This window comes from Trachypithecus francoisi, unplaced genomic scaffold (genome assembly GCF_009764315.1).
Source record: "Trachypithecus francoisi isolate TF-2019V2 unplaced genomic scaffold, Tfra_2.0 Lachesis_group1, whole genome shotgun sequence".
Lineage (NCBI taxonomy): Eukaryota > Metazoa > Chordata > Mammalia > Primates > Cercopithecidae > Trachypithecus > Trachypithecus francoisi.
In genome coordinates this window covers 148,376,151-148,401,536 of record NW_022681454.1, presented here as the reverse complement: position 1 = coordinate 148,401,536, position 25,386 = coordinate 148,376,151, and the positions used below count along the sequence as shown (strand labels likewise).

The window sequence follows — 25,386 nt, the reverse complement described above, 5'->3', positions numbered from 1 at the left end:
CAGCAAGCCCTTCAGGATTCCTTGCACCTGGTGACCGTCCTAGCAGCAGAAACACTGGGACCTGGCTCTCCTCCATCCCTTTGTTCTGGGCCTTGCCAACAACTCAATAGAATGCAATCACAGTACCACACTGGTCCAAAGGGACCCTCTACCTCCACACCACACATTGTCCAGCCCCAAAAGTCCCTAACTTCAAGCCTCCACATTCTGAAGAACAAAAGACATGCCTTATCAGTTCTATAATTTCAAAGTCCATATATCGAGTTTACTCACGAGAACTATCTTTACAGCTGGACCTCAGGGTAAAAATGTAATTATACTTTTCATATGTGCCCAGACTGTCTAAACTATCTAAAACTGGGGCTGTGCTTTATACATTGATAGCGGAGTAGCAAATTAGCTCAATCTTTCTGGAAAACAATCTGGCAATATGTAATAGAAGCTATAAAATTGTTCCTGCCCTTTGACTTGTTAATCTGACTTTGGGGAAAATGCCCCAAGGAAATAATCCAAAAATAACTTTTTAAAACATGTTCAATTTTCCAATAATGAAAAAAATACTATTGACTCAAATGGTCAAGAATAAGAGAATTACAATCAAAATATGTTATATCACCATACAATAGAGCCATCAAAAAAAAAACACTAAGTAAATTCATTTTCTATCATTAAAATGTAAGTTAAAAAGCAAATACATTGCCAAGCAGATATATGATTAAAAGTGAGTCTAAAGAGATACAAATGAGAGTTTAAGGTTATTTATTCTTTCCTGTAAGTTTATCTAATTTCATAATACAAATAAAAACAAAGGTAGACAAAGTAATCGTGTACTAACGTCCAAAAAAGACCAAACCATTGAGTTAAAAACAATTAACAATTAGAGATCTCTTAAGTCTCAGCAATTTCTAAGCAATATAAATTTATACATATGCATATGTATATTTTATATATACTATATATGTGCATGCAAATATGTAAGACACAGCAAAAGTCTTCATTTACATAACCATAAATTGTATTTTTCTCATTAGTTAACCTTCATTTATATTATTTATTCCAATTCATTCCTTTTACAGACCTCCTTTTTTGCTATGAAAAACCTTAAAAAGAGAACTAAGATTTTTATACAGACTGTTTAGCAGCTTTTAAACTGAAGCATCTTTACTCTCTTAAAGTAGTTCCCTTATACTGTCTTCAGATGGAGCAGATACATTGAAGACCCAGCCCTAACCCACTGGTTTTACTGCCTGGAAGATGGGTGTGTTATAACCAACGTATGTGAGTCATGAAACACACAATGTTCAGCAAAGTGCTGATTATGCTTGTGTTGCCACATGTCCTTAACCTCTCTCCTTAGGACCTTCCCAGGGTACCTCCTTTTCCTTTCCAGGCAGACACACCCATGACCTGCTTTTACTAGCGGGCTCTGGTGGCCCAACCTTGGGACTGGTTCCCATATTGGCAGGGAATGCCTAAGAAGCTTCTTGACTAGAGCACAATTTGTACTGAAATGGCAAAGAACTTCTATCCCAAGTCCCAAGTTTGTCACTCCACTGGTGTCATAGTTCTTTCAGTTTCTGTAAACTGATCTCTGATATGACCTCGATTTTTCCTTATTTTTTCCTTTTGTGCCCTCTTTTCATATCACTCCCATCAAACTCCAATATTTCTGTGTCTCTGATTTCTGCTTGCTGCCAGTTCCACCCACACACCAACTTTTACGTTCCAGTGCCATGGACGCCACGATTTCACGCTGCTCACAGTGGCTCCCCCAGGCCTGGTCTACTCCTGATTACCAGCTGTCTTATACTCTCGACCTTGCCTCATTTCCCACACCTGGCTTCTTCTCAGCTCTCTAGACTCAGTCTCAAGGATTCAGCTCAGAGGAAGAAAAAACACAATTAATGGGGCCGGAGGGATCTCAGTAGGTAAAAGAATGAAAGCAAGCAAAATATGCTTTGCAAATATTTCCAAATTATAAAACAAATTTACTTTGTTAGGCTGAAAATACCATTTAAAAAAACTAATCAACACCTTATAAAGCCCACACTCATTAATTAAGTAAACCAGCTGAGATCAGAAATAGCAACTTAAACGTTTTGCGGATCATAGCTAGATATTTGTTAATCTACAAACTTTAAGAAACACAGACGTGTGTGCCTGTGTGTGTGTGTGTGTGTGTGTGCACCATTAGCCTTCATCACATACAGATCCTAAATGTAAAGTATCACAATTCCAAAAAGAAAGAAACACATAAAAATCAACAGTATGAACAATGCTGTTAAAAATATCGAATTCATAGAGCTAAATTTAAGCTAATTTCAAAGCCATTTGACTTATAAGTGTGAGAATTTCTGGGGCTAAATAAGATTAATAAATAGCATGTTTCTTTCATGAGCCACCGCACCCAGCCATGTTCAACCACTTTAGAGTCTGACAGAAGTGCATTAAGTAGTATCAGATACTCCTATCCTTATTCCTTATGATGGCCCCTGTGAGCCAGTGATAATTGGCCCAAATTTCAGATGGGGACAAATTCTAAACAGGAAGTGCAAATGCTTTCAAAATGAAAGCTCTACATAAATCACACAATTGTACCTCAGCTACAAATGATTACCCTTCAGGATAAACACAAGTGTTTCTCTCTCAGGAGACTAGCTTTGATTCCAGTTAATATTGTTCCATGTCTTACATACATGCATGTATCAGTAGGTGATTATTTATGCTACCAAAGTTAGAGCCTAGTTATTTTAAGAAAGTCTTATGTGTAAAACCCATACTTCCAAATCCTTTGGAATGCTAAAATAAGGTGGCATTGTGGAAAACACCAAGTTACTATGCAATATTTTCCAACACACTGAAGGGCAAGATTTAGCTGTCTAAAGCCAAATTCCACTTAATGTATCAAATAACAACACAAAAGTTTCCATGCAGCCCTTGTTCATGACTTAACAGCTGTGTCTTTCAGTATTAAGTGTTCCTTATGCATCTATTTCCACAGGGAAATCTCTACCAAGTCACTTCTTTTCACATTAAGATAACAGCTTTATAATACGTATTCACTTAACACAAGGTTTTTAATGTCAGCTCCAGTCCTGAGCTCCAGAAGCTTGCCTAAATCTTGGATAAAACAGTTATGGAAAGGCCTTATGAGTAATGATCTAAATAATACTATTTCAAAGAACACTAATTTCAACCACAGCAAAAATCAAACTTACCATCAAGCACACAGTAGGAGAGTTGCTGACATTTCAACATGCTCAATCATTTTATTTTTATTTTTATTTTTTGAGATGGAGTCTCGCTCAGTCACCCAGGTTGGAGTGCAATGGTGCAATCTCGGCTCACTGCAACCTCCGCCTCCTGGGTTTAAGCAAGGCTCCTGCCTCAGCCTCCCAAATAGCTGGGATTACAGGCATGTGCCACCACACCTGGCTAACTTTTGTATTTTAGTAGAGATGGTGTTTCACCATATTGGCCAGGCTGGTCTCAGACTCCTGACCTTAAGTGATCTGCCCACCTCGGCTTCCCAAAGTGCTGGGATTATAGGCATGAGCCACCGCACCCAGCCATGTTCAACCACTTTAGAGTCTGACAGAAGTGCAAGTTAATGCCTCAGTACTCTAACTTAAGAAGTATACCTTTGGTTCACTTTACCTTCTACCATCAAGGCTAGAGCTACCTGTAAGCCTTGGAAGGGACACGGAACTTTTTGAAATGTTAACAAACATCAATTTACTAAGATATTTAGAAAATCAGAGTTCTCTAACATTTCTCAACTGTTCAACTCTCAAAGGCTTTACTTAATTTTTCTCTGTCATTTAGTCTACTACAAGCCACAGAGCAAAAGAATGGAGATGAGCAGAGCAAGGAAATGAGACTCAAATATAGTACACGTGTCAAATCCATGCATGGATGCTCTAGACTTTAGATTTGGGCTACTTGGAGCTCTACACAAGATACCATACCTCAAGTATATTATCTATTTTTGACTATCATGGGAAGACATTTGACTTAATTAACCAATCTAGATGGTTCTGTTTTTTCCCATCCCTACCCCTCTCCAAGATGAAAAAGGTTACTAAACCCACTGACTTTTCCTCATCCATCACTATTACTCTATTTGAGCTCTGACATTTTCTTAGCCTAAAAATGTTTTAAACAGCTTGTTTTTAGAGGCTGACGGTAGACAGAAGTCATTCTGGTCTATTAATTAACTAGAAGCAAAGACAGAAATGTGCATTTCCAATTGTTAACCCACCTCCTCTGTTCTCCTGGCTCTAAGAGCAGAGACCTTTTGAAATTCAACGCTTGAAAGGAACAGAGAGAAAATGAATAGAGCAAGGTCCATGAAGCTTCAGAAAGTACAACTGTGCCATCAAAAATAACTAGTGTAGGGAATTTAATTCACATGGCAGTCTAGTTGAATAGTTTATTGTCTGGTGGGCTAATAATGTTTCTTACTGTTTCTGTCTTCTCTTCCATTCAGATAAAAACAAAGACACAAAGGCAAGAGATAAAAACAACAGTCTACTAGATTATAAACTGTTCTTACAGACTACTATAAAAATTAAGCACATACACACACTCTTCCAGATCATTTAATGCAAGTCCAAAGATCTTGCTGGTGACAAATTATACAATGTTTTAAAATTAGTGTACATTGAAAGCTGTTTCCTAAGTTGCCTAGGTCTTTTAAACTTGTATTTCATTCTGACTGCCTTTCAATTCAATTTTTTATTGAACATCTACTATATGTCACAGTCTGTTCTGGGCAATGGGAATATCAGTTACAAATGGCCTCCGATCTTGAGGAGCTTGTAATGAGTTTGTGAAGAAGATAGTGTATATGCAATTTTAATAAAAAGTGGTTGGGCTACATGCAGTGGCACATATCTGCAGTCCCAGCTATTTGGGAGACTGAGGGAGCAGGATCTCTTGAGCCAGGAGTTCAAGGCTGTAGCATGCCATGATCGCACCTGTGAATAGCCACTGCACTCCAGTGCAACATAGCTAGACTCTCTCTCTAAAAATATAAGTAATTAAATTAAAAGGTGATTGGTGTAAGAGTGATAGAATACTCAGGTTAATGCTTGAACATGGGGTGGGAGCATGAAAGAGGGCAGAGAAGGTTTCCTAGGGCAAATGATGTCTCAAATGAGGCCTGTAGAAGGACAGGCATTTAACCAGTGGGAGGAACATTTCAGGCAGAAAGAAGAATGACTGCCTAAGGCACAGAGGGATGCAGAGGGATGAAACAGCATGATGGACACTGCCAGGAGACGGGGTGGCTAGGAACCCCAAGCAACTTTGCATTTTTGGAGATTAAATGAGAGGCAGAGAGTAACAGAAGCCAGGACATAACAAATTATGTGTGCCATCCTGGCCTGTAGGTGGCCAGATGCCACTGAAAGGCTCAACTAGAGGAATGAACCAGACAGATCTGGGTTTGAGATTCATCGCTCTGGCAACTTACGGCACAAGATGGCATGTCAGAAGGTGAGAGGAAGTCCGGGGCTACTTTCTACAGCCCAGACTCTTCAGTGTCACTATTAGGAATGCAACCATTCCTGAAAGTATACTCTAGAATGATTCTGGGATGCCGCGGGACCACTGGACCCAGACACAGTTTGGAACTTCAGGTGCACCACTGGCCCATTTAAGGTCTCTCCGCTGGCAACCCCCTGAATCACAGACTGATTGGATGACGGCTGGTTGTATAACTAGCTGCCTCTGACAGGCTCTAAGGTGTAAGTGGGCAAGCAGATCTCCTCCATCAGCGTTTGCTCTTTAACTCAAGCTCTGGAATAGAAGCTATTAACAAATAGCAGAACAGAACCTGTCAAATACAAGTTAATTATGTTGAATTTGTACTTAAGTCTCCTAACGAATAGAACTCAGGATACCACAGGCTTTTGTTGCCTTCATTTTTTCCTTTTTTTTTTTTTTTTTAAGACGTCTTGTTCTGTCGCCCAAGCTGGAGTTCAGTGGCGCAATTTCAGCTCACTGCAACTGCCACCTCCTGGGTTCAAGCGATTCTCCTGCCTTAGACTCCCAAGTAGTTGGGATTACAGGCACGCACCACCATGCCCGGCTAAGTTTTGTATTTTTAGTAGAGATGGGGTTTCACCATGTTGGCCAGGTTAGTCTCAAACTCCTGACCTCGTGATCTGCCCGCCTCAGCCTCCCAAAATGCTGGGAACACAGGTGTGAGCCGCAGCACCCGACCAACACTTTTTCCTAATTTGACATTTAAAAAAGCATTACACTGGGCAGGTAATGGGGCATCTGGGCAAATAAAATGCTTTCCAGCTTTGTCTATGTCTCATTCCCTACCAGCCTTACAGATGTTTTCTGAGTCGCCGCAGGGGAACCCAGAGGCTGCAGTCACAGTAGGCCTAGGAGCTTATGTCAGACTTGAGCTCTTTTCCCAATCCTCTGCACTGCTCTTCACTCACCCCAGCCCAACAACTCACAGCCAAGAGCTAATGCATGAACTCCAAAACGACATGTAAGTAACATTCATTCCCACCAACTGAAGATCTCATTCCTTATCTTACTCTTGGTCCCATACCTCTGCCTGGCTATGATTTTTTTGCCTTCCCCTCCTTTATATTTACCATCCAAAAAAGCTAAAATTGAGCATTTGTTCCCAGTATCCATTCTCTGAAATATTCTTTTCCTATCTGTCATCAAAACCTTCCTTTTCCATAGCCATCCTAGCAAAATCTCACTTTCTCCATTCCTAGGTCATTTCCAGCCATAATAGCCCCTTCTCTTGACTTAATTCCTGTAATCATGATTATCCATTTTGTAATAATGTATCTTGCATTGTCATCTGAATTAGCTTATACATTTTTTAAAGCCCAGACCAAGGCTTATACATTGTCAAGTCCCACCTGTGATGCCTACAGTGACATGCCTGGAGTGTGGGCTCAGTAAATCTCCATTGAACAATAACACTTTCACACTCACATAAATTTCTTCAACCAGTATTTTCATTCACAAAGATAACAGAGAGGCCCTCAAAGGCCTCTATAGGCAGCAACTGAGAGCATTTTCCGAATTTATTTAAAAGGAAACGTTAAGCCTAAAAAAGGTTAAAAACACCTGCCCAAAGGTAAAGAAATGGCTGAGCCAACAATAAGATCATGAGTGTCCCAACTTTATAAAAGAAAATATTTAACAACTAAACAGCATCCCCTCTGACAAAGTTATCCTTACCTTCAACTCAAGACTTGTCTGCACTGAGTACTACGTATCTGTACTGTGCTTTAGAGTACCCAAAATGTCCGAAAATACTGAAGTCGTTTGTATTGTTAGGGAAATGAATAATATGATTCTGGGACCAATAGTCTTTCAACAATGTGACACATTGTACTGACACATTCCTCACGTTTGGAGAAAGCCTGCCGGGGACAGAATCTGACGGGGCAGATGACCCACCTACATATGATCGAGAAGCTGATGATATATCATGTCTTTGGAAAGTGGCACAGAATACTAAATGGATCGTATCACAGTTACCCCAGGAGAAATGATTATAACCCAAGGTATTATGCACAAACAAATAAACAAAATGGGGCTGGGAGTGAAGACTACGTAGTAGGATAGACTTCTTCAGCCTAATGAAATGACTGGAGTTGAAAATGTTTTCAATTAAAAACATATGATTGTGCGCTAATAGGTTTTTTAAATGAGCACAAATAACTAAATAAATTAGTAATCATACAGGTACTAATATACAAATATATAATGTACATTTTAAACACAAAGCAGAAATTTGTAAAAGGTAAAGATAGAAACAGACCTTCTAAAATATTCTTCCTACACCCAATGGACTACTGGGCTCATTCCTTAGGATTCACCACCTCGCTTTGGAGATACTGCTTTAAAATATTCATAAAAGTGCAGGCCGGGCGCGGTGGCTCAAGCCTGTAATCCCAGCACTTTGGGAGGCCAAGACGGGCGGATCACGAGGTCAGGAGATCAAGACCCTCCTGGCTAACACGGTGAAACCCCGTCTCTACTAAAAAATACAAAAAACTAGCCGGGCGAGGTGGCGGGTGCCTGTAGTCCCAGCTACTTGGGAGGCTGAGGCAGGAGAATGGCTTAAACCCGGGAGGCGGAGCTTGCAATGAGCTGAGATCCGGCCACTGCACTCCAGCCTGGGCGACAGAGCGAGACTCTGTCTCAAAAAAAAAAATAAAAAATTTATAAAAGTGCAAAGCCAAAGGTTATTACTCTAATTATCTGGAAAACTCCTAAATTACTTTCTTCCCTTAACTAAAGCGTATGTGCCCTAATGTCCATAGCAAATTCATTAAAATTCTAACGGTAAAAAGTCAGAGAATGCACAAATAATCGGAGGTTTATACTGGATAGTAACAAGAAGCTACAAAGTATAAACGGCTCAGAAGCAGAATTGATTTTGCTCGTTTTTGATCTAAACTGTGTCCCCTATAATTGTTGTGATTTACAGGCTCAGTGCTTTGACCCGTGTGCTGTTTCCGGCCACAGGAAGGAACTGGGTAGTCTTTTAAAAACTGTCACATAAATAGCCACTTACCAGCTCACCTGGGGAGTGCAATGTTGGGCAAGTAGTAAAGAATGCCAGTTTTACTTATTTTACTACTTGTAAACTCCCTAAGGAAAGGGGCAGGATAGTAAATTTTCTGAACATTCAACCCTTAATTATCCACACAGGAGATCAGAGAAGTCAAAGTAAATAATAAAAAAAAAAAATTTATAATCACTTTGTAATGAAGACATATATTCAGGTATACTCAGGATTTTTTCATTAAGTTACACAGGGACCACCAGCCGCAAAACAGTAGAGCACAGAGATCAAACACATGAGTTTTGGAGTCAAGAGACCAAAGCCTAAGTAACGGGCTTAGTAACTTACTAGCTGCACAACCTCAAGCAAGTTATTTAACCTCGGTAATTTTCTATTCCTTCTTCTGTAAAATGAGGAAGCTAACATTAGCTACCTTACAGGTTTGTGGAGAAGATTAAATGACATAATACATTTGAAGTACTCAACAGAGTACTTGGTAAATGTTTAATAAATGTGTATTTTAGTATTATTAGAGCTTAAGAACTGGATGGAAATCAGCAGGGAAGAGAGAAAGAGAGAGGATGTAATTATGGTCAAGTATATTGCAAAGCGATATAAAAGTCACTTTAAGGAACAACTGCTGTTCTTCTAAAAATATCCAAGGAACATGCATGTACCCTAATTGCTTTTGTGAAAACCTCGGGTTTTGACCAGATACCTATACTAGGAAAGCAAGATGAAAAAGTTACTTTTCTTCCTACCTGAAAGAGTTTCCCTCCCTATGTTTCTAGAAATCTAGTTACCTATCTCAGAGGTAGGAAACCCTGATTCAGTGTGATGGAGGCCCCTGGGGTTACTGAGACCAGCAAAAAAAGTGGAATTCATACATTACCTGTGCCCAGTGGTTTTTAAATACAATCATGCAGGTTTCTGGGTCAACTCCCTGTAGGCTCACAGCCTGCTGGAGTTTGCTTCCTGTCGAAACCGATGACATCATAAGACTTCATAAATCAATACTTCTAAGTCATATTTACTTTTCAGTAAAATTTGGTAGCAGTCACTAACTTTCAGGTTTGAGAAATGGAACTTCTTCACATTTCATTGTCACCTTCCAAAACCTGTAATGGCAATAACAAAAAAATGAATTTTATTATGTTCATAAATTAAATAGGACACTGACTATTAAATTTAAATCAAAACTTAGACATTCTTAAAGTCCAACACAGAAAAAAATCTACAAAACAGATATACTCAATCTAAAAGCTCTCCTATTTTCTCCTACTTTGCTACCAAAAATACAAAATAATAATGCTACCTAAGCTACATGAATAAATGAAACAATTATTGGGTTTCTTCTCTCCACTACAACCAGCCACAACCCCCCAAAATTACTATTCTAAATCACTCAAGTTCAAATCTAGTTCTTAGAATCAAGCAAGAAACTATTAGGTTGGTGCAAAGTAATTGCAGTTTTTGCCATTACTTTCAAGGGCAAAAATTGCAATTTATTTTTGCACCAACCTATTATGATACCAATGTTTGCAGAGCTTAAAAACACCCAGTAACAGGAAAACCATGAGTTAACAGCTAGAGAAATAAATGGCTTGATGCAACTTGGGGGAGGTATTATAAAACAGCACCCAGATTCCTGGGTCTAATTTGATTGAATATTTTTTTAAATCAATGGCTGTCAGAATTGAAAGGATTCTCAATCATTTTGTGGCTACAAACTAGGTTAAAGTTTCTAGCTTTTCTGAAAAATAATAGAATTCCAAGTAACCTTGACAAATCAGAGATAGAAATGATCCATCAAAAACAAGATAGTGTTTATTAGGTGTGAGTGCAAGGCAGCACACTTACAAATGAAAAGTGAAACATGGAAAAAATACAAAGAAATCCTAACTACAAGAAAGTAAGTAGGGGAGAAAAGAAATTGAGGTCATAGAGTGTACGGTGAATATGATCCATTTGTGTGGCACTGACGAAAGCAGTAAGACAGTGGTATTGTCTCACTAGTTTGATCAGTCCATAAAAGGACTAAGTATAATTGAAAATATTATTTTTTTAGTGTACAGATTGGGAAGAGTTCAGAAAAAAGTAATTACAATTACCAGAACCCTGGAAAACAAAAATCATAATAAAAGTTTGTAGACTTGTAATGCCAAAAGAAAACGGGGGTAGCTATTTTCAACAGAGTAATATGAAGGTTATTACAAGGAGAACACCAATCGGCTGTTCCTCCCTGCAAACAGTAAGATGGGAGAAAGTGGGCTTCAAAGGAGACTTAGGGGTTAAGTTCCTTGTGGGGAATAGAATCAAACACTGGAAAATAGTTAAGAAGTATTTAAAACGAGCACTTCTGTTAATAGGAGGGCAACTATTCATCATGAAAAGGTCTTAGAAAGAATTTTTAGGACATAAGAACAGAACACTTGCAAGCATAGTTCTGAGGAAAGAAACATTTTTGAAAAAGAATGGAGGAGAGTTAAGGTACATAGAAAGGACGGCCTGTTAAAAGAAGTACACAAATCACATACTCAAGGAAAACTGCCTGTGTGTTTCTTCTATAGCTTTATTTTATTAAAATTGAATTCCCCTAACAAAAATTCCAAATAATACAAATTTGTTTTCAATGGACATTGTCCACTGCCAACCACGGCTCTTTGCTACTATTGGGTCGATCTAGTGTTTCAAAAATCAGAAGTGGCTACCCCATATATGCAGGGAATGCATTCTCCCGTCCCCACAGTCCCTGCCACTCCCTGTGATCTTACTGCCAGAACCTTCACCTCATTCAGATTACCTCACTAGCCCTTATAAACATTTACGTTTACAGCCTTGTTTTAAATGATAAGAGATAAAACAAGATTCTGAATCAACTTCCTCATTATTCTACACATTACATTTCTGTGAAAATGTCAAGGCCTTTTATTTAGGTTACATAGTGATAATAATGAAGAAAATCAAAGTTGTGATTTATCCCAGAGATCGAAAAACTACAAGACTCAAGTCATTCCAGCTCCAGAATTCAAAGATTCTTCTTGAAAGGTTTGAAAGGAACATACATCATGCCAATTGCTTCTAAGTCAAAAACAGAAACATATGCTAAGATCCTTCAAGTTAGTTTTCAGAAGGAATTTACATGCAATCTTCTCAGAAATGGCAAGAATGCAGTAGAGACAGACAAATAGCCAATGCCGTGAGCTTACTAGTTAGTTTGCTGTTGTTGGTGGTGGTGGTTGGTGGTGGTGGTGGTGGTGGTGGTGGTGGTGGTTGTTGTTGTTGTTGTTATTGTTGTTGTTGTTGTTTTATTAGAGACAGAGTCTCAATCCATCACCCAGGCTGGAGTGCAGAAGCCATCATAGCTCACTGCAGCCTTGAACTCCTGGGCACAAGCAATCCTCCTGCATCAGCCTCCTGACTAGCTGGGACTACAGGCATGTGCCACCACACCTGTCCAATTTTTTTTCATTTTTTGTACAGACAGGGTCTCCCTATGTTGCCCAGGCTGGTCTCAAACTCCTGAGCCCAAGCAATTCTCCCGTTCTGGCTTCCCAAAGGGCTAGGATTACAGGCATGGGCCACCATGCCCAGCACAAGTTAATTTTGATAGAAACAGAATATAAATCTCTGTATTCCCAGTCCAGTGCTCTTTCTGGGAAACTATATTCTCCTTTCTAAGGGCTATAATCGCTGGCCCTATTCTCTAAAGGAATTTGTAACATTTCTAAGAAAAGTGCATCTCATTTTGTTTATTCTTATCCAACTATACTTTTGAAACAGATGCCTAAAGAATTAAAATGTATCATGAATGAAGAAACTACAATATAAAGAAAACTTGGGAGAGAAAGAAGGAATGAGGCAAGTCAAACAAGCTAAGTTTGAGAAGGAAACAAGTATGCCAGAAGATCCTACAAATGAAAAATACTACCTAGCACACCCAGAGAACAACAAAAAGTTGGATATTTTCATTCTCTCTCTCTCTCTCTGTCTCATTCCATGTTAGAGTATTAAAACACTGGCATGTGCCGGGCGCGGTGGCTCAAGCTTGTAATCCCAGCTCTTTGGGAGGCCGAGACGGGCGGATCACGAGGTCAGGAGATCGAGACCATCCTGGCTAACATGGTGAAACCCCGTCTCTACTAAAAAATACAAAAAACTAGCCGGGTGAAGTGGCGGGCGCCTGTAGTCCCAGCTACTCTACTCGGGAGGCTGAGGCAGGAGAATGGTATGAACCTGAGAGGAGGAGCTTGCAGTGAGCTGAGATCCGGCCACTGCACTCCAGCCTGGGTGACACAGCAAGACTCCGTCTCAAAAAAAAATAATAAATAAATAAATAAATAAAAATAAAACACTGGCATGTCACCAGGGCAATATATTAATAAAACTGAAAGAGATGGCTCCATATTTATAAGAGATGCATAAGGACATATTTCCTCAAGCACTAAGGTGTTCAACACACTGCATTTTCCTGTTACTGGTGTTTTTTCCTTTTTTGCAGCCACTCTAAGCTTTTTATTAAACTCTCAAATCACAGCTAAACCTCCCAAGAGAAGAACAAAGGACAGAATGAAGCCAAGGTAAGTAGGTAAAGGGGCTGCAGTTATTAAATGTGAGTCTGTCAGGACTATGTCATCATCAGACGTTTCTCCTTTCTTTCCCTCTGCACTCTTCAGTCTAAGGTACGTGATGCCGAAAATGTTTGAAGCAAACCTTGCCACTATTGGCGCACATGCAGTCTGTTCTTCCCGTAAAGTCACACGTGCACATCGACTCAAGCTTCACGCCTCAGAGAGAGCTCTACAAACCACTTAGATGCCAAGGAGTGATTTTTTTTATCTTTCTTCAAAAAAACCACCAACACAAAAAAAATACTCAAAGTGGGTGCGTGTAGGTGTGTGGTGTGGTTGAGTTTTTTGGTTGGGGGAATGGGCAAGAAAGAGATGAGCTGTCAAAATATATATACAACAGCTTGATATTTCAGCATACATTCTACACTGCAAAGACAGAACTGACTATAGACATTATTGAGTGGCCATATTTATATCTCATTAATATTATACATAAAAATACTTTCCATCAATAAGGAAAGAAAAAGTCTATTAAATATTGTTAGAGATGGGGTAACTGGCCAAAGAATTGTATCAATTTTATTTGCGTTTTTCAAAAATATATATTTTTATTTGACTATGAAAAAAGCAAAACATATGCTTCCACCTTACAGAATAATAAAATACATAATTATAAAAGCTCAGATTCTAGCCATCTAAATCACATCTCTTTTCCAATGTAAAAATTTCTTCATTTTTTCCAGTGTAAAAATTTCATTCCCAGATAGACATCTTACCCAACTTCAGACTCTTTGGAAAGCTACAATAATTAGAAAAGCTAAAAATATGTCAAAATCGCATTTTTTCCTGAACTATCAATAACTATATTTTGATATATCCCTTTCTTACTATCAGACTAAACTTAAACTATAAATATTTTGGCATTTAAATATTATCTCATACCATCCTTCAATTCTTTTATCTATTTAAATAAATATCCTCTAATGACGAATTTTTAAAAATTCTTAAGGGAAAGAAATAGGATAGCCACCTTAAGGGGAGACAGAGCCAAAGGAACATTTTTATTCAAGGAAAAGTGATTATATTTGCAGGCCTAATGGGAATGAACCAATGAACACACATAATTTGAAGATATAAGGAAAAGAATTTTGATGGAGCAAAAGAAGCAGAAGAAAGATGAGATCAAGAATACAGGTAGGAGAGTGCTAGAGATAAAAGGGAGGCAAAGTTAAGTCTTTCACGGTGAGTTTCCAAACCAAAACCACTACCTTATACTTGATGGAAAGCACAGCTGGCTGCCTTTCTACCCCTCCTTTTTCATCCCTTCTGATATCACTCTGACTGGTTTGCGAAAATGGCTAGAGAATTTAGGTAGATTTAAAGTAGGGAACAAAGGATAATGGCTAAGAGTTGTTGACTCAGTCCAAGTCTGAAAGTCTAAAAATTTAAAGTCCCAACCCGGGAACCTGAGCTTTGAGCTAGGAGGTAGGGACAGAAAACTCTAGTTCTAGCTCTAACCAGCTGTGAAACCTTGAGTGAAAAGTGGGACTCTTCTTCTGGAATGTCACTTAGGTAAGCAGTTAGAACTAAAGTAAGATTTCTTAGGTCTCTTACAGCTTGAGTCATTATTTTATGTACTTTATCACAACTGTTATACCAACTGGAGAGGGGTAATCAGATAATCATTAAAGAAGGATGATGGCCTTTGTACAAAAATCTTCATAAGAATTCTAGTTGCAGATGGGATTCTATCTGTATTCTTTTTTACCATTAAGGCATATTTCACTTAAGGAACCTACAGCACAGGAAGCAGCCACAGTAAATATAATTCCATGGTTGAGGTTTTGTTTGTTTATTTCCTGAGCAACTGCCAATAGAAAAATTAATTGTTTGAGAATGTACTTTGGAATGCCCTGAATTGGTGGCTACTAAATACATAAAAAATATATAAAAAGTCTATTACTGTAAATGTGCTTATCATGTAAAATTCCATCTAAGGATGAAGACTCATCAAATATTGAGAACACCTTAAGAGAGGTGAACCTTGTGCCCTCAATTATAACTAATAGCAGTATTGAGGAGGGTGTTTCATTTTGGGTCAAACTACCTCAGACAACCTCTTCTTAGAGCCTCATAAAATCCTATTAAACCTAAATCCTCCCTGTGCTCTAATCTGCTGGCCCAGTTCTCTTTTCTCTCTCACTGCAATATCACAGGGCAATGCTGGACTGTGAAAAATAAAGCAAGCATCTAATAGCCCCCTATTCTTCTGGACCTTGTGCTTAACCCTCCCTTAACTTGCCATAGTTTAACTCCAGTTCATTCACTGTACAACGTCCATCATTTCAGTAAATCAGAATCTTATTTCATTCCACCAGCTTCTAGGTCACCAGTCAACACACAAAATGTGCGCAAAGAAAATTCTCTCAATACACACATTCCAAATGGTTTCCAGCTTTGGAAAATACATGCTTCAAAATAGTAACAAGATGCCTAAAACTTAATAATCCCATGAAACAATCCTACCTCGTTTTACACCTTAGTTTCACAAGAACAGGCTACCAACTATGTCATACCCATGTGCCATGCAACTGACTGATGAGCAGAATAAATGTGAAAAGAAAAATTAAAATTAATATTCAAATTCCTATCTGAAATTTGTTTTTGGACTTAATTTTAAAGCTATTTAAGAAAATAAGTAGATCAATTATACCTTGATAAAGATCAAAATTTTAAAAAAAAATTTTAAAGAAGAAATTAAACTCCTACAGGCAAGGATTTAGAATGTAAAAATTATGTATTTTGAAATTGATAGCAAGTATTGAGACATCAGCTCATTGGTGATTGAGCAGAAAAGTTTCTTATACACGTAGGGTGATTTGTTGGAACCTAAAAATTGGATCATTCTTGGGGAAAGTCTCCCCAACAACCCAACTGATCGCTGTACTCTTGATAGTACACACCACCCTTTTACATCACTATTTTGTTGAAAGCTATTAAAAAACACCTTGTTTAAGATTTCTGCCACAAAACCCTGTAAAAGTTGACTAAGGTAAACGCAGAAAAAAATGATCTGACAACTTCTATAGGGTAGAACTTGAAAGGAGAGACTTGAAGTAGATGCTCTGAATCTTTCTAAGAAGAACCCTCTCACTTCATAAAGTTCTTTTCAAAAATGTTCCTGGGAAAAAAAAGAAATGTAAGTTTTTGTCTTGGTCATGTTCTCTGGAAAAGCAGGTACCTTTGACGAGTGATGCTGTTTAGTCTAATACCTGTATCTACAGTTTTATCAATCAGAATTAGTTCCCCACCCAGTGCTTTAAATCCCTTCATGTGAACATGTGCAGCTTTGCAACCTGTAGTGTTACCCAGATGATGTGATGCTTACCTTTTGAAACATGAAAAATATCCTTTAAAAAAGGTTCTTCGTCCACACATGACATAAAAGTGCTAAGTGTAATTAGTGAAATAACAGTAAAATTCCATATACATCCATGAATCTCATAAACTGTGGGCATATTTTTCTGAAGAGAGGTGGCCGTAGTTTTCAGCCAATTCTAAAAAGAGTCCATGAGGTGCCCCACTTCAAAAAAGTTTAAAACCCACTTTAAAGATGCATTCATGGTAAAACCATTGAGAATCGAGTCCCAAAACACGCTAATAGCCAGTTCACATTCTAATAGTATTACTGAAGATGTAGTTGTGGAATTTTGTGACTTCTGTGATAACAAAAAGTTCTGCTATGAACAGAGCAGAAGTAAAAACAACTCATCTCATGACAGTCACACAGATATCATGGAGTCTGACTCAGACTATCAAGTCAGACCCAGACACATTCTCTTAGCCACCAGTACCTCTCTAACTATAGCTACTAATTACACTAGTACCTTGCAGCATTGTTTAAATGGTAAATGACTGAAAAGACCCTACATATCCATCAATACTGGTTTGGTTATATAAACGATGGTACTTCTGTGTAATGGAATACTATTTACAATTAACAAAAAAGACACAGCTCTTAATGTACTGATAGGAGAAGGTTGCCAAAATGTAAACAGAACAGCAAATACAGTATGCCACCATTTGTGTAAGAAGAAAAGCAATGTATTAGCCCATCTGATTGTAAATGCATAGAAGATTTCTGAAAAGATACACAAGAACTCTAAGGTGGCTGAGTCAGCACAGGGCACTGGGGGCTAGGGGACAGCTGAAGGAGAGAGACTCACTTTTCAAACTGTACCTTCTTTGACTTTTGAATTTTGTACCATATTTATCTACTACTTAGCAAAAACATTTTTTATTTAACCAAATAAAAGCAAAAGAACAACTTAAATAAAAGGAAAAGTACTTGCTCTATCATAAGCATAGCAATGACAACAGATTTGAAGACTCTTCTGAGTCTCAATATGAAATGAAAGTACCTGCAAAATGAGTATAGCCTGATGAGTTGAGTAGGGATAAAAGAGTAGCTTAATACAATATGCTATTTGACTCCATCATAATGACTCCAAAATGTCTGAAAGAGATTTGACAGAAAACATATAAAGGAAAACCAACTACATCTGTACCTAGAAGACTTGTTAACTTCCAATGGAATAAATATACACAAAAATAACATATCAGGAAAATGTAAATAATTCAGAAGAGTAGTAGTCTTATTTTTAGAAGTACTTTTTAAGTGGTTGTCTTAATATTATTGTTGCACAATACTCAGTGAATTAAATGTATGCAATTTACTTTCAGTCTAAAAGATTCCTAACTCTAGGAATTTGTAAAATTAATCTTCTGCCAAAGTTTTTGTCAGTCTAGATCAGTGGTTCCCCAAATGTGGTCTGAGGGATCCTGGGGTTCCCCAAAACCCTTTCAGGGAGCCTCAGTGGTTCTCAACAATTTTTTCTAGGACCTCTTTTTAAGGAACAACAAAATCAGTCAAACTACAAAGTTTCTACTATCCAGAAAAGCTTCCTGCACTCAGCTTACTATAACTTCACTTGAGCAGTTTGACCACTATTCACCACAACTTTTTTTCTTTTTCTTTTTTTTTTTTTTGATAGGGTCTCGCCCTGTCATCAGGCTGGAGTACAGTGACGCAATCTTGGTTCACTGCAACTCCCGCCTCCTGGGTTCAAGAGATTCTCATGCCTCAGCCTCCTGAGTAGCTGGGAATACAGGCGTGCACCACACTTGGCTAATTTTTGTACGTTTAGCAGCAACATGGTTTCACTATGTTGGCCAAGCTGGTCTCGAACTCCTAAGCTCTAGTGATCTTCCCAACTCAGCCTCCCAAAGTGCTCGGATAGCATGTGCCACTGCGCGTGACTACACCACAACTCTTACGTTGGCTTTTCTTATGAGATTGTTCTTCTACTCGTAAAAAACCTGTTCTCTCAGACTAAGATTTATTCTGAAAACTAAATATCGTTATGCACCTGTAAATAAGTTTCTTAAACTTCCTCTTTAAAATATTGCACTCACTAACGGCAGATCTAACTGCTTTGAAGCTTTCGTTTTGTCCCAAGCATGATTTGGTGAAATTCTGATGAAATTGTTTACCCCTGAATAAAGCAGTACTGTATCTCACTCAACAAAGAGTACATTCTCAATGTCTCTCCCTTGTACCTAGAGCAACATACACTGTAGCACACACACATACACGTGTAAGTCTAGCTCAGCATACAGATGTAAATAATAAGCAATAGTTGTTGCCTTTTCAGAGACCCTACAATAGAAAAAGCCCCGTGTCACCTTTAATTAGCAAAGGGTAATGGAGGCTCTAATATCTGCTTGGAGGTCCAGAATTCAGGCTTACCATGCTGTATTTCCAAGAAATAAAAGTAAAAGCTGAAACAACTTATACTGAGCAACTAACTCCTCTGCCACAGCAAAGATGGCTTATTGACTGGATGGCCGCCACCCCTCCCAGCAGAGAGGCTGTATCTATGGAGAAGAATGCATTAATTTATCCATAAGCCTCCAGAAGCAAGTGGGTAGATCACAACTCTCCCATATTCTGCTTCAATTCATCTACACTTGCCTCTAGAGTGACTGGCATAGACTTGAATGGTTTCAGGCTATCTATGCTTCTTTAATTAAAAGTCTCTCCACTAAATTAGCATGTGCATATCAATGTCTTTTGTACAGGGGGAAAAAAGAGAAAGCAAAAGCAAGAAAAGAAAAATCAAAGGCTATTCTAAATTAAGTTTTGCTTCAGATAGATTTTGCATTTGGCACTACTTCTCCCTAGAGTTGGTGCTTCAGGTAGAAAACAATGAGCAAGAATAGGCAAGGTTCCTACTTCCCCCTTGAAAGCATCCTGCACTTTGGAGTTGATTGACTTCTAAAATCAAAGGAGTTGTGAAGAGCAACTAGGTAGCAAAAGAGGAACCTAGGTAGTTCCTTTTTTATAAAAACAATTTTATACATTATTAACACATATATTTACAATAATTCACTTCCATTTTCTGCATTAGGGAATTACCAAAAATTGATTATCTGACTCAATACTATTAAAGTGAAATTGCAATATCTGAGGACTAGGTTCTGATGTTACTGAATAAGGCAAAACATTAAAATACCAAAAATTACCACCAAACATTCCTTAGTAAGGCATCTGTTGGAAATCAACACATTTTTTTTTCTCATTAAGTTGGAGAAACAGCTGAATATCCAACAACGCAGTAGGCATTTGGGGTCAGGTTGTTCAAAAAATAATGTATGTCTTCAAATGCAAGAACTACTTTCAGCACAGAGAGACACCCACACTATGAGAGGCTGGTGGAAAGAGCAGGTATACATCTATAATTCCTGAAGAATAAACTCAAAATTATCCTAACCTTGTAAATGATTGTCCTCCCTCTCTACACCTCTCCCTTTCAATCTCTGGTTTTAAGGGGCAGATAATGCCAAGAACATATACAATGAATGAAATGACTATACAAAACTGGAGTACCCTGGAGGGGCTTCACAAACGTTACTAATTATACACTGAAATCTACACAGAGTTCCAAGTAAATTATATTTCCTGCTTTCATAGAAAAGGAATGTAATACAGGTAAGCCATCCAACAGACAACTCAAGTAAAATTAAAGACAGATTTTTCCATTAAGTAAACATGTCTGTGTTTCTAAAATGTTTTGAAAACCCACAAATATAGCATACAAACACTGCTAATTAGAATTCAATAATAAACATCATCCTCTGTCAAAAGAATTTTCAAAAGTGAGGGAAAGGATGATGACAGGATAGAAACCAAACAATTACAAGCATCTGAATTTTAGTGGACCTGATCATACTAATATTAATAATTACAGAATGAACTGGTAAGGAAATTAGCAGCAGTAACTTCCAGATTTCCCATATAAGTTGCTCCTTTCTACCTTCTTTCTATGAGAAATGTAAAGAGAACTTTCAGCTTTAAAAATCTGACCATATTTAGTTCTGAAGGCTCCCAAAAATAAGCATATTATAATTAAAGTATACTTAAAATATAAGAGTATTTGCCTTAGCACCAGAGAATCGTTCACATTTATGCATTGTTTATTGAGAGAATAAAATTATTTTCTCCAAAAAGTTGCCACAACCTTTTCTATTGTTTGTTCTGAGAATGTAAACCTTAGAGTAAGAAAAAATAAAAGGAACGCTATGGTGCTTGAATTAAATATTTTATGATTATATCACAATGACATCTTCTTTAGTCTAACATAATCAGTATTCTATATTTGTTGCTTGCACAAAACCATAATTACTCGTTGATTTGATCAAAATTACTAGCTGACTTGAGCAATTCAGTCAGCCAGTCAGCCTTCGGGGTAATTAGTCAAATCAACAGTCTATCAAAGTGACTAATATATCTCTGAATCATGGATTAAACTATCTACAACATCAAGGCAATTCTTAGATTTGTTCCAAAACCTCAGTTCATCTTGTTTAACTCCATAGGTTATTTTTCTCATAATTTAATTTACTCTGTACACAGTTGAGAGTTTTTCCTCCCCTTCAAGGAAGAAAATGAAAGTGACAATAAAAACCTTTTAAGAACTTTTTTATTTCAGAAAAGTAAAATTAAAAAGTACAGAATTCAATGAAATCAGATACTCTTGTTTCAAAAAATAAGAGGAGGAGGAGAAGAGTTGTTTTTGTTATTGTGTAAGCAGGGGCACAGTCAAGGAGAAAGAGACAAAAATGGATTCTTACCAATCAAACCACTTCACAGTGCCTCAAATTCCATTAAAGGCCACAATTCTGTTGATTTGATGCCAGATGCCTCTAAAATGTTCTTACTCAAGAAAAGTATGTTTTTTGAAAGAACAAGGAAAGCAATACATTTAAAGGGTAGAGAAAATTTTCTTCCATTTACTTGGGTCAGTGAAACATCCATCATACAGAGACACAAACACCTTATAGAATAAAAGATCAGAGGAGTTACACTAGTAGAAGATCAAAGAGCCAGTGCCTCTGGGGGAATCAAACAAGTAACTGCCTGAACAGAGTCCCCTGTGATTTCTCTCATAAATCTAGCTTATGTGATTGGGGGGAGAACCACAAAGCAGAACATGCTGTCCCAAAAAAGTGATTAAGAAATAATTAATTCCAGTTTGACTCTCTCACTCTGGAGAAAGAATCTTTTCAAAGTCATTAAGTGGAATGACTCTATAATGGAAGTTTTAAAAAAGCAAAAATGAATTATCTACACACACTAACTACAACAAGGCATATGAAATTATCATATATATTCAGTCTAACAGCAAACCAGAAGAAATGAAAACATATTTAGTAAATGGTTGCAAAAGTATAAAAAGAAACTGGATGCTTTTAACAGATGCCCTCAGATTTAATTCCACCTACGTGGGCTAAAAGGGAGCGCTCGTCCATCCTTGTCACATGTGCAGGTAAAAGAACAAGTTGTCATTAAAACTGAAGGGTGTAAAATTTCACAGTAGAAATAGAACATGTCCAGAAATTTTCAGTATCCCAAAACCTTTGGCTACCAACATCAAAAACACTACGCTGAACAAAGTGCCTACTAAGTACCTGCCTTAAACCTGCCTATTAATATCTTTCTCCTCTAAACCTTTTAGTTTAACTACATCTCCCTATGGTGATGTAGTTTCTGCTTTGTGCTGTGGTTATTTCAGAACCAGTCTGGTCTCCTTGAAGGTAGGGATCGCATTTTTATGTTATTCATGTATTGATTTAGTAAGCATTTAATCCAAGAGCCCAAGATGTGCAGTGTGGGGATATGAATAAAATCGACTCCCAGGCGTCAGGGATAAGCAGCTTACTATGGAGAGGTGTTTGCATCAGCAGGTAACAGTAACAGCCACCAGTGAGAAAAGCCACTGCTTATTGGGCACTTACTCTGTGCCAGGCACCACACTAAATTGTCTGTTCAATTCTTATAACCACCCACTGAGATAGGGTGTCATCCCCATTTACAGATGAAGAAACTGAAGCCTAGGGAAAAGTGACTGGTCACATGGGTAGTAAGAAGCAAAGTCAGAGCACTGGGAGGACTGGATGGGAGCCAGGAGTCAATGGGCAGCTGTGATCAGAAGAGGGGCTTAGGAATGGCTTTACCAGGAAGGAACTCCTGCATAAATACCTTGTTTGCATAGGAATAGATCCCAGGGTGATACAAGGAAGCAATTCACTTAAGCAAATAAGAAGAGTGCTGATAAAAACATGATGTGATTTCCTCCAGTTCAGTCTCTAATGAAAGCTCTACATTTGTTTTTTTGTTTGTTTGTTTGCTTGGCCATAGGTCAACAGAACAGTGTCTTGAAACTTTCACCTATCACAAATCCAACTTTTAGAGAGATTAAAACATTGGAAATAGGCAAAACAATGACTTGAAGAAGGTGTAACAACTGGTTTACTAGTCATTGCTACCACCACAATGTATCACTGAGTCTAGAAACTTGGCATTTCAGCCACTACAGATATTCCATTTCCCTGGTTAAGTCAAGTCTAGCTACACAAATCAAGTCCAACTGGTTAGTAATTCTAATACATGTTAGAAATATAAACAAAACTGATTATCCTACCATGAAAAAGAAAAAAACACTAAATATTAATCACTTAAAGTATCTCAATTAATACTTTATTCTAAAGGAAAGGATACGTTAACTGTATTGAGAGATAAATTACCCAAAATGCAGACTAAAAAATTTTGTTTCTTCCCTTTCATATGGCAGATACTGATCAATAATACAAGGAATAGCCCATAAATTCAGCTGTATATATTCCCTGTTTTAATACAATTTAAATTAGCAAATTAAGATGTAATTATATGTGATTTTCTTGTAATTGTTTATGAAATACAAAATGATGTGATATTATAAATAAAAATTCAGGTCACTCATCACATTGATCTTCATATTAACTCTCCCACTGTGGATCAGATTCTGCAATTTGACTCCTGGTTTTATAAAATTTCTGCAGATCATATTCATCTTCTCCATGTCACATAGTCCCAGATTTTTCCTCAAATAATTATAATACAAAGCACATTCCTGTATGTGCAATTTAAAGATCTGTGGCTTAGCCAGGTTTGGAATTTAACACTAGAACAAATCACACCATGAATCAAATAAATTGTGTAAGAAAGGTGGTTCTATTTTTAAAGAGTTATGTACCAAACCTGCTTAACATAAACACACACACACCCGAGAGAAATGGATCTGTTAATGGATTACATCTTTTTGTTTTTGTTTTCTGTTTTTTTTAAATTATACTTTAAGTTCTAGGGGACATGTGCACAACGTGCAGGTCTGTTACATATGTATACGTGAGCCGTGATGCTTTGCTGCACCCATTAACTCATCATTTACATTAGGTATTTCTCCTAATGCTATCCCTCCCCCATCCCTCCACCCCATGACAGGCCCCAGTGTGTGATGTTCGCCACCCTGTGTCCAAGTGTTCTCATTGTTCAATTCCTACCTATGAATGAGAACAAGCAGTGTTTGGTTTTCTGTCCTGGTGACAGTTTGCTCAGAATGATGGTTTCCAGCTTCATCTATGTCCCTGCAAAGGACATGAACTCATCCTTTTTCATGGCTGCATAGTATTCCATGGTATATATGTGCCACATTTTCTTTCTTTTTTTTTTTTTTTCACCATGAGTGGCCAGGATGTCAAGCTTCATTTATTGTAACTACAGGGTGGAAGTACATTCATGACTTCAGATTCTGAACTGCAGTAAATACTTTTTTTTAAAATTAAGAGCTGATATCTGGGATTTAGGAGAAGTTCATAGGTAAATTATGATTTCAAAATATCTCATTTCATCATTGCTTTATTCTCTGATAGCCAAATGAAGAGAGAAATGTCATGGAAGAGGCAAAAGGCTTTCAGCCCTCAAGATCTACAGCTCAACAGGTCAGCAGAGTACTTCATGTGATAAATTTGGCTGAGATGGTTCACTTTTAAACATCATCTCCCACTTCCTAATTCTGATCATCCTTCTCTTGGGGGAAAACTTTAAATTCCTGAGTAGATTCCCTTGTCTTCATACATATCTTCACTTGGTGTTTCAGGAACTTGATGGGAAACCTGCTTCTCCTACTCCAGTTGTTGTGGCCTCCCACACAGCCAACAAAGAAGAAAAGGTAGGTCAGACATCATACTCAAACCTCCCTCTACCCCATCCTCCTCCCCATTAATATTTGGAGAATACATAGGCCTCTGTGGTTTAAGTGACAGAATCAAGTTTCAGAACAGGGGCTTTGAAATGGGAAGATGCTTTTTTTGACTATTAAGAAAATTTTAGTTCTTACTTTGGATCATGAACCCACGGATAACTTTCCTTTAACAGTACTGTAAAACTTAATTACCCTCTTTGGTTTGCAGAGTTTACTGGAACTAGAAGTAGATTTGGATAATTCGGAATTAGAAGATATTGACACAACAGGTACCAATCTGGATGAAGATATTTTGGATGATTGACTGTAATGCTTTCCATTTACCTGACTAAACAGATCATTATTATATATAGGTATTGATTGCTACCCTGACCACAGTGCTTTGGACTATGAGAAATTTCTTAGATTTTTATATGCAAATACTGTGGACCACTGGGAGCATAATGCCCACATCATCTTAAGAAGAGTTTATGTGCAGCATTTAAATCACTGTGTTTTCCTTGTTAACTAAAACAGACATGGGCTTTGATTTTTTCATACTATTAGACTGTATCTCATAAAACCTTCTGAATTAATGGAAGATACTTCTGTTTCCTTTCTCAATAATGAAAAT

The 25,386-nt window shown here is 37.7% G+C and overlaps 1 protein-coding gene across 2 annotated transcripts in view; it reads right to left on the bottom strand.

The window, feature by feature from the left end:
- The window catches only part of FAM160A1 (family with sequence similarity 160 member A1), a 270,817-nt gene that overhangs the window by 88,245 nt on the left and 157,186 nt on the right, over window positions 1-25,386 (bottom strand). For both annotated transcript variants that reach the window (XM_033215482.1, XM_033215483.1), the window contains one exon: window positions 9,453-9,678. In XM_033215482.1, the coding sequence (XP_033071373.1) occupies window positions 9,453-9,557 (105 nt within the window). In that variant the 5' untranslated portion in view covers window positions 9,558-9,678. The remainder of the gene's footprint in view (window positions 1-9,452; window positions 9,679-25,386) is intronic.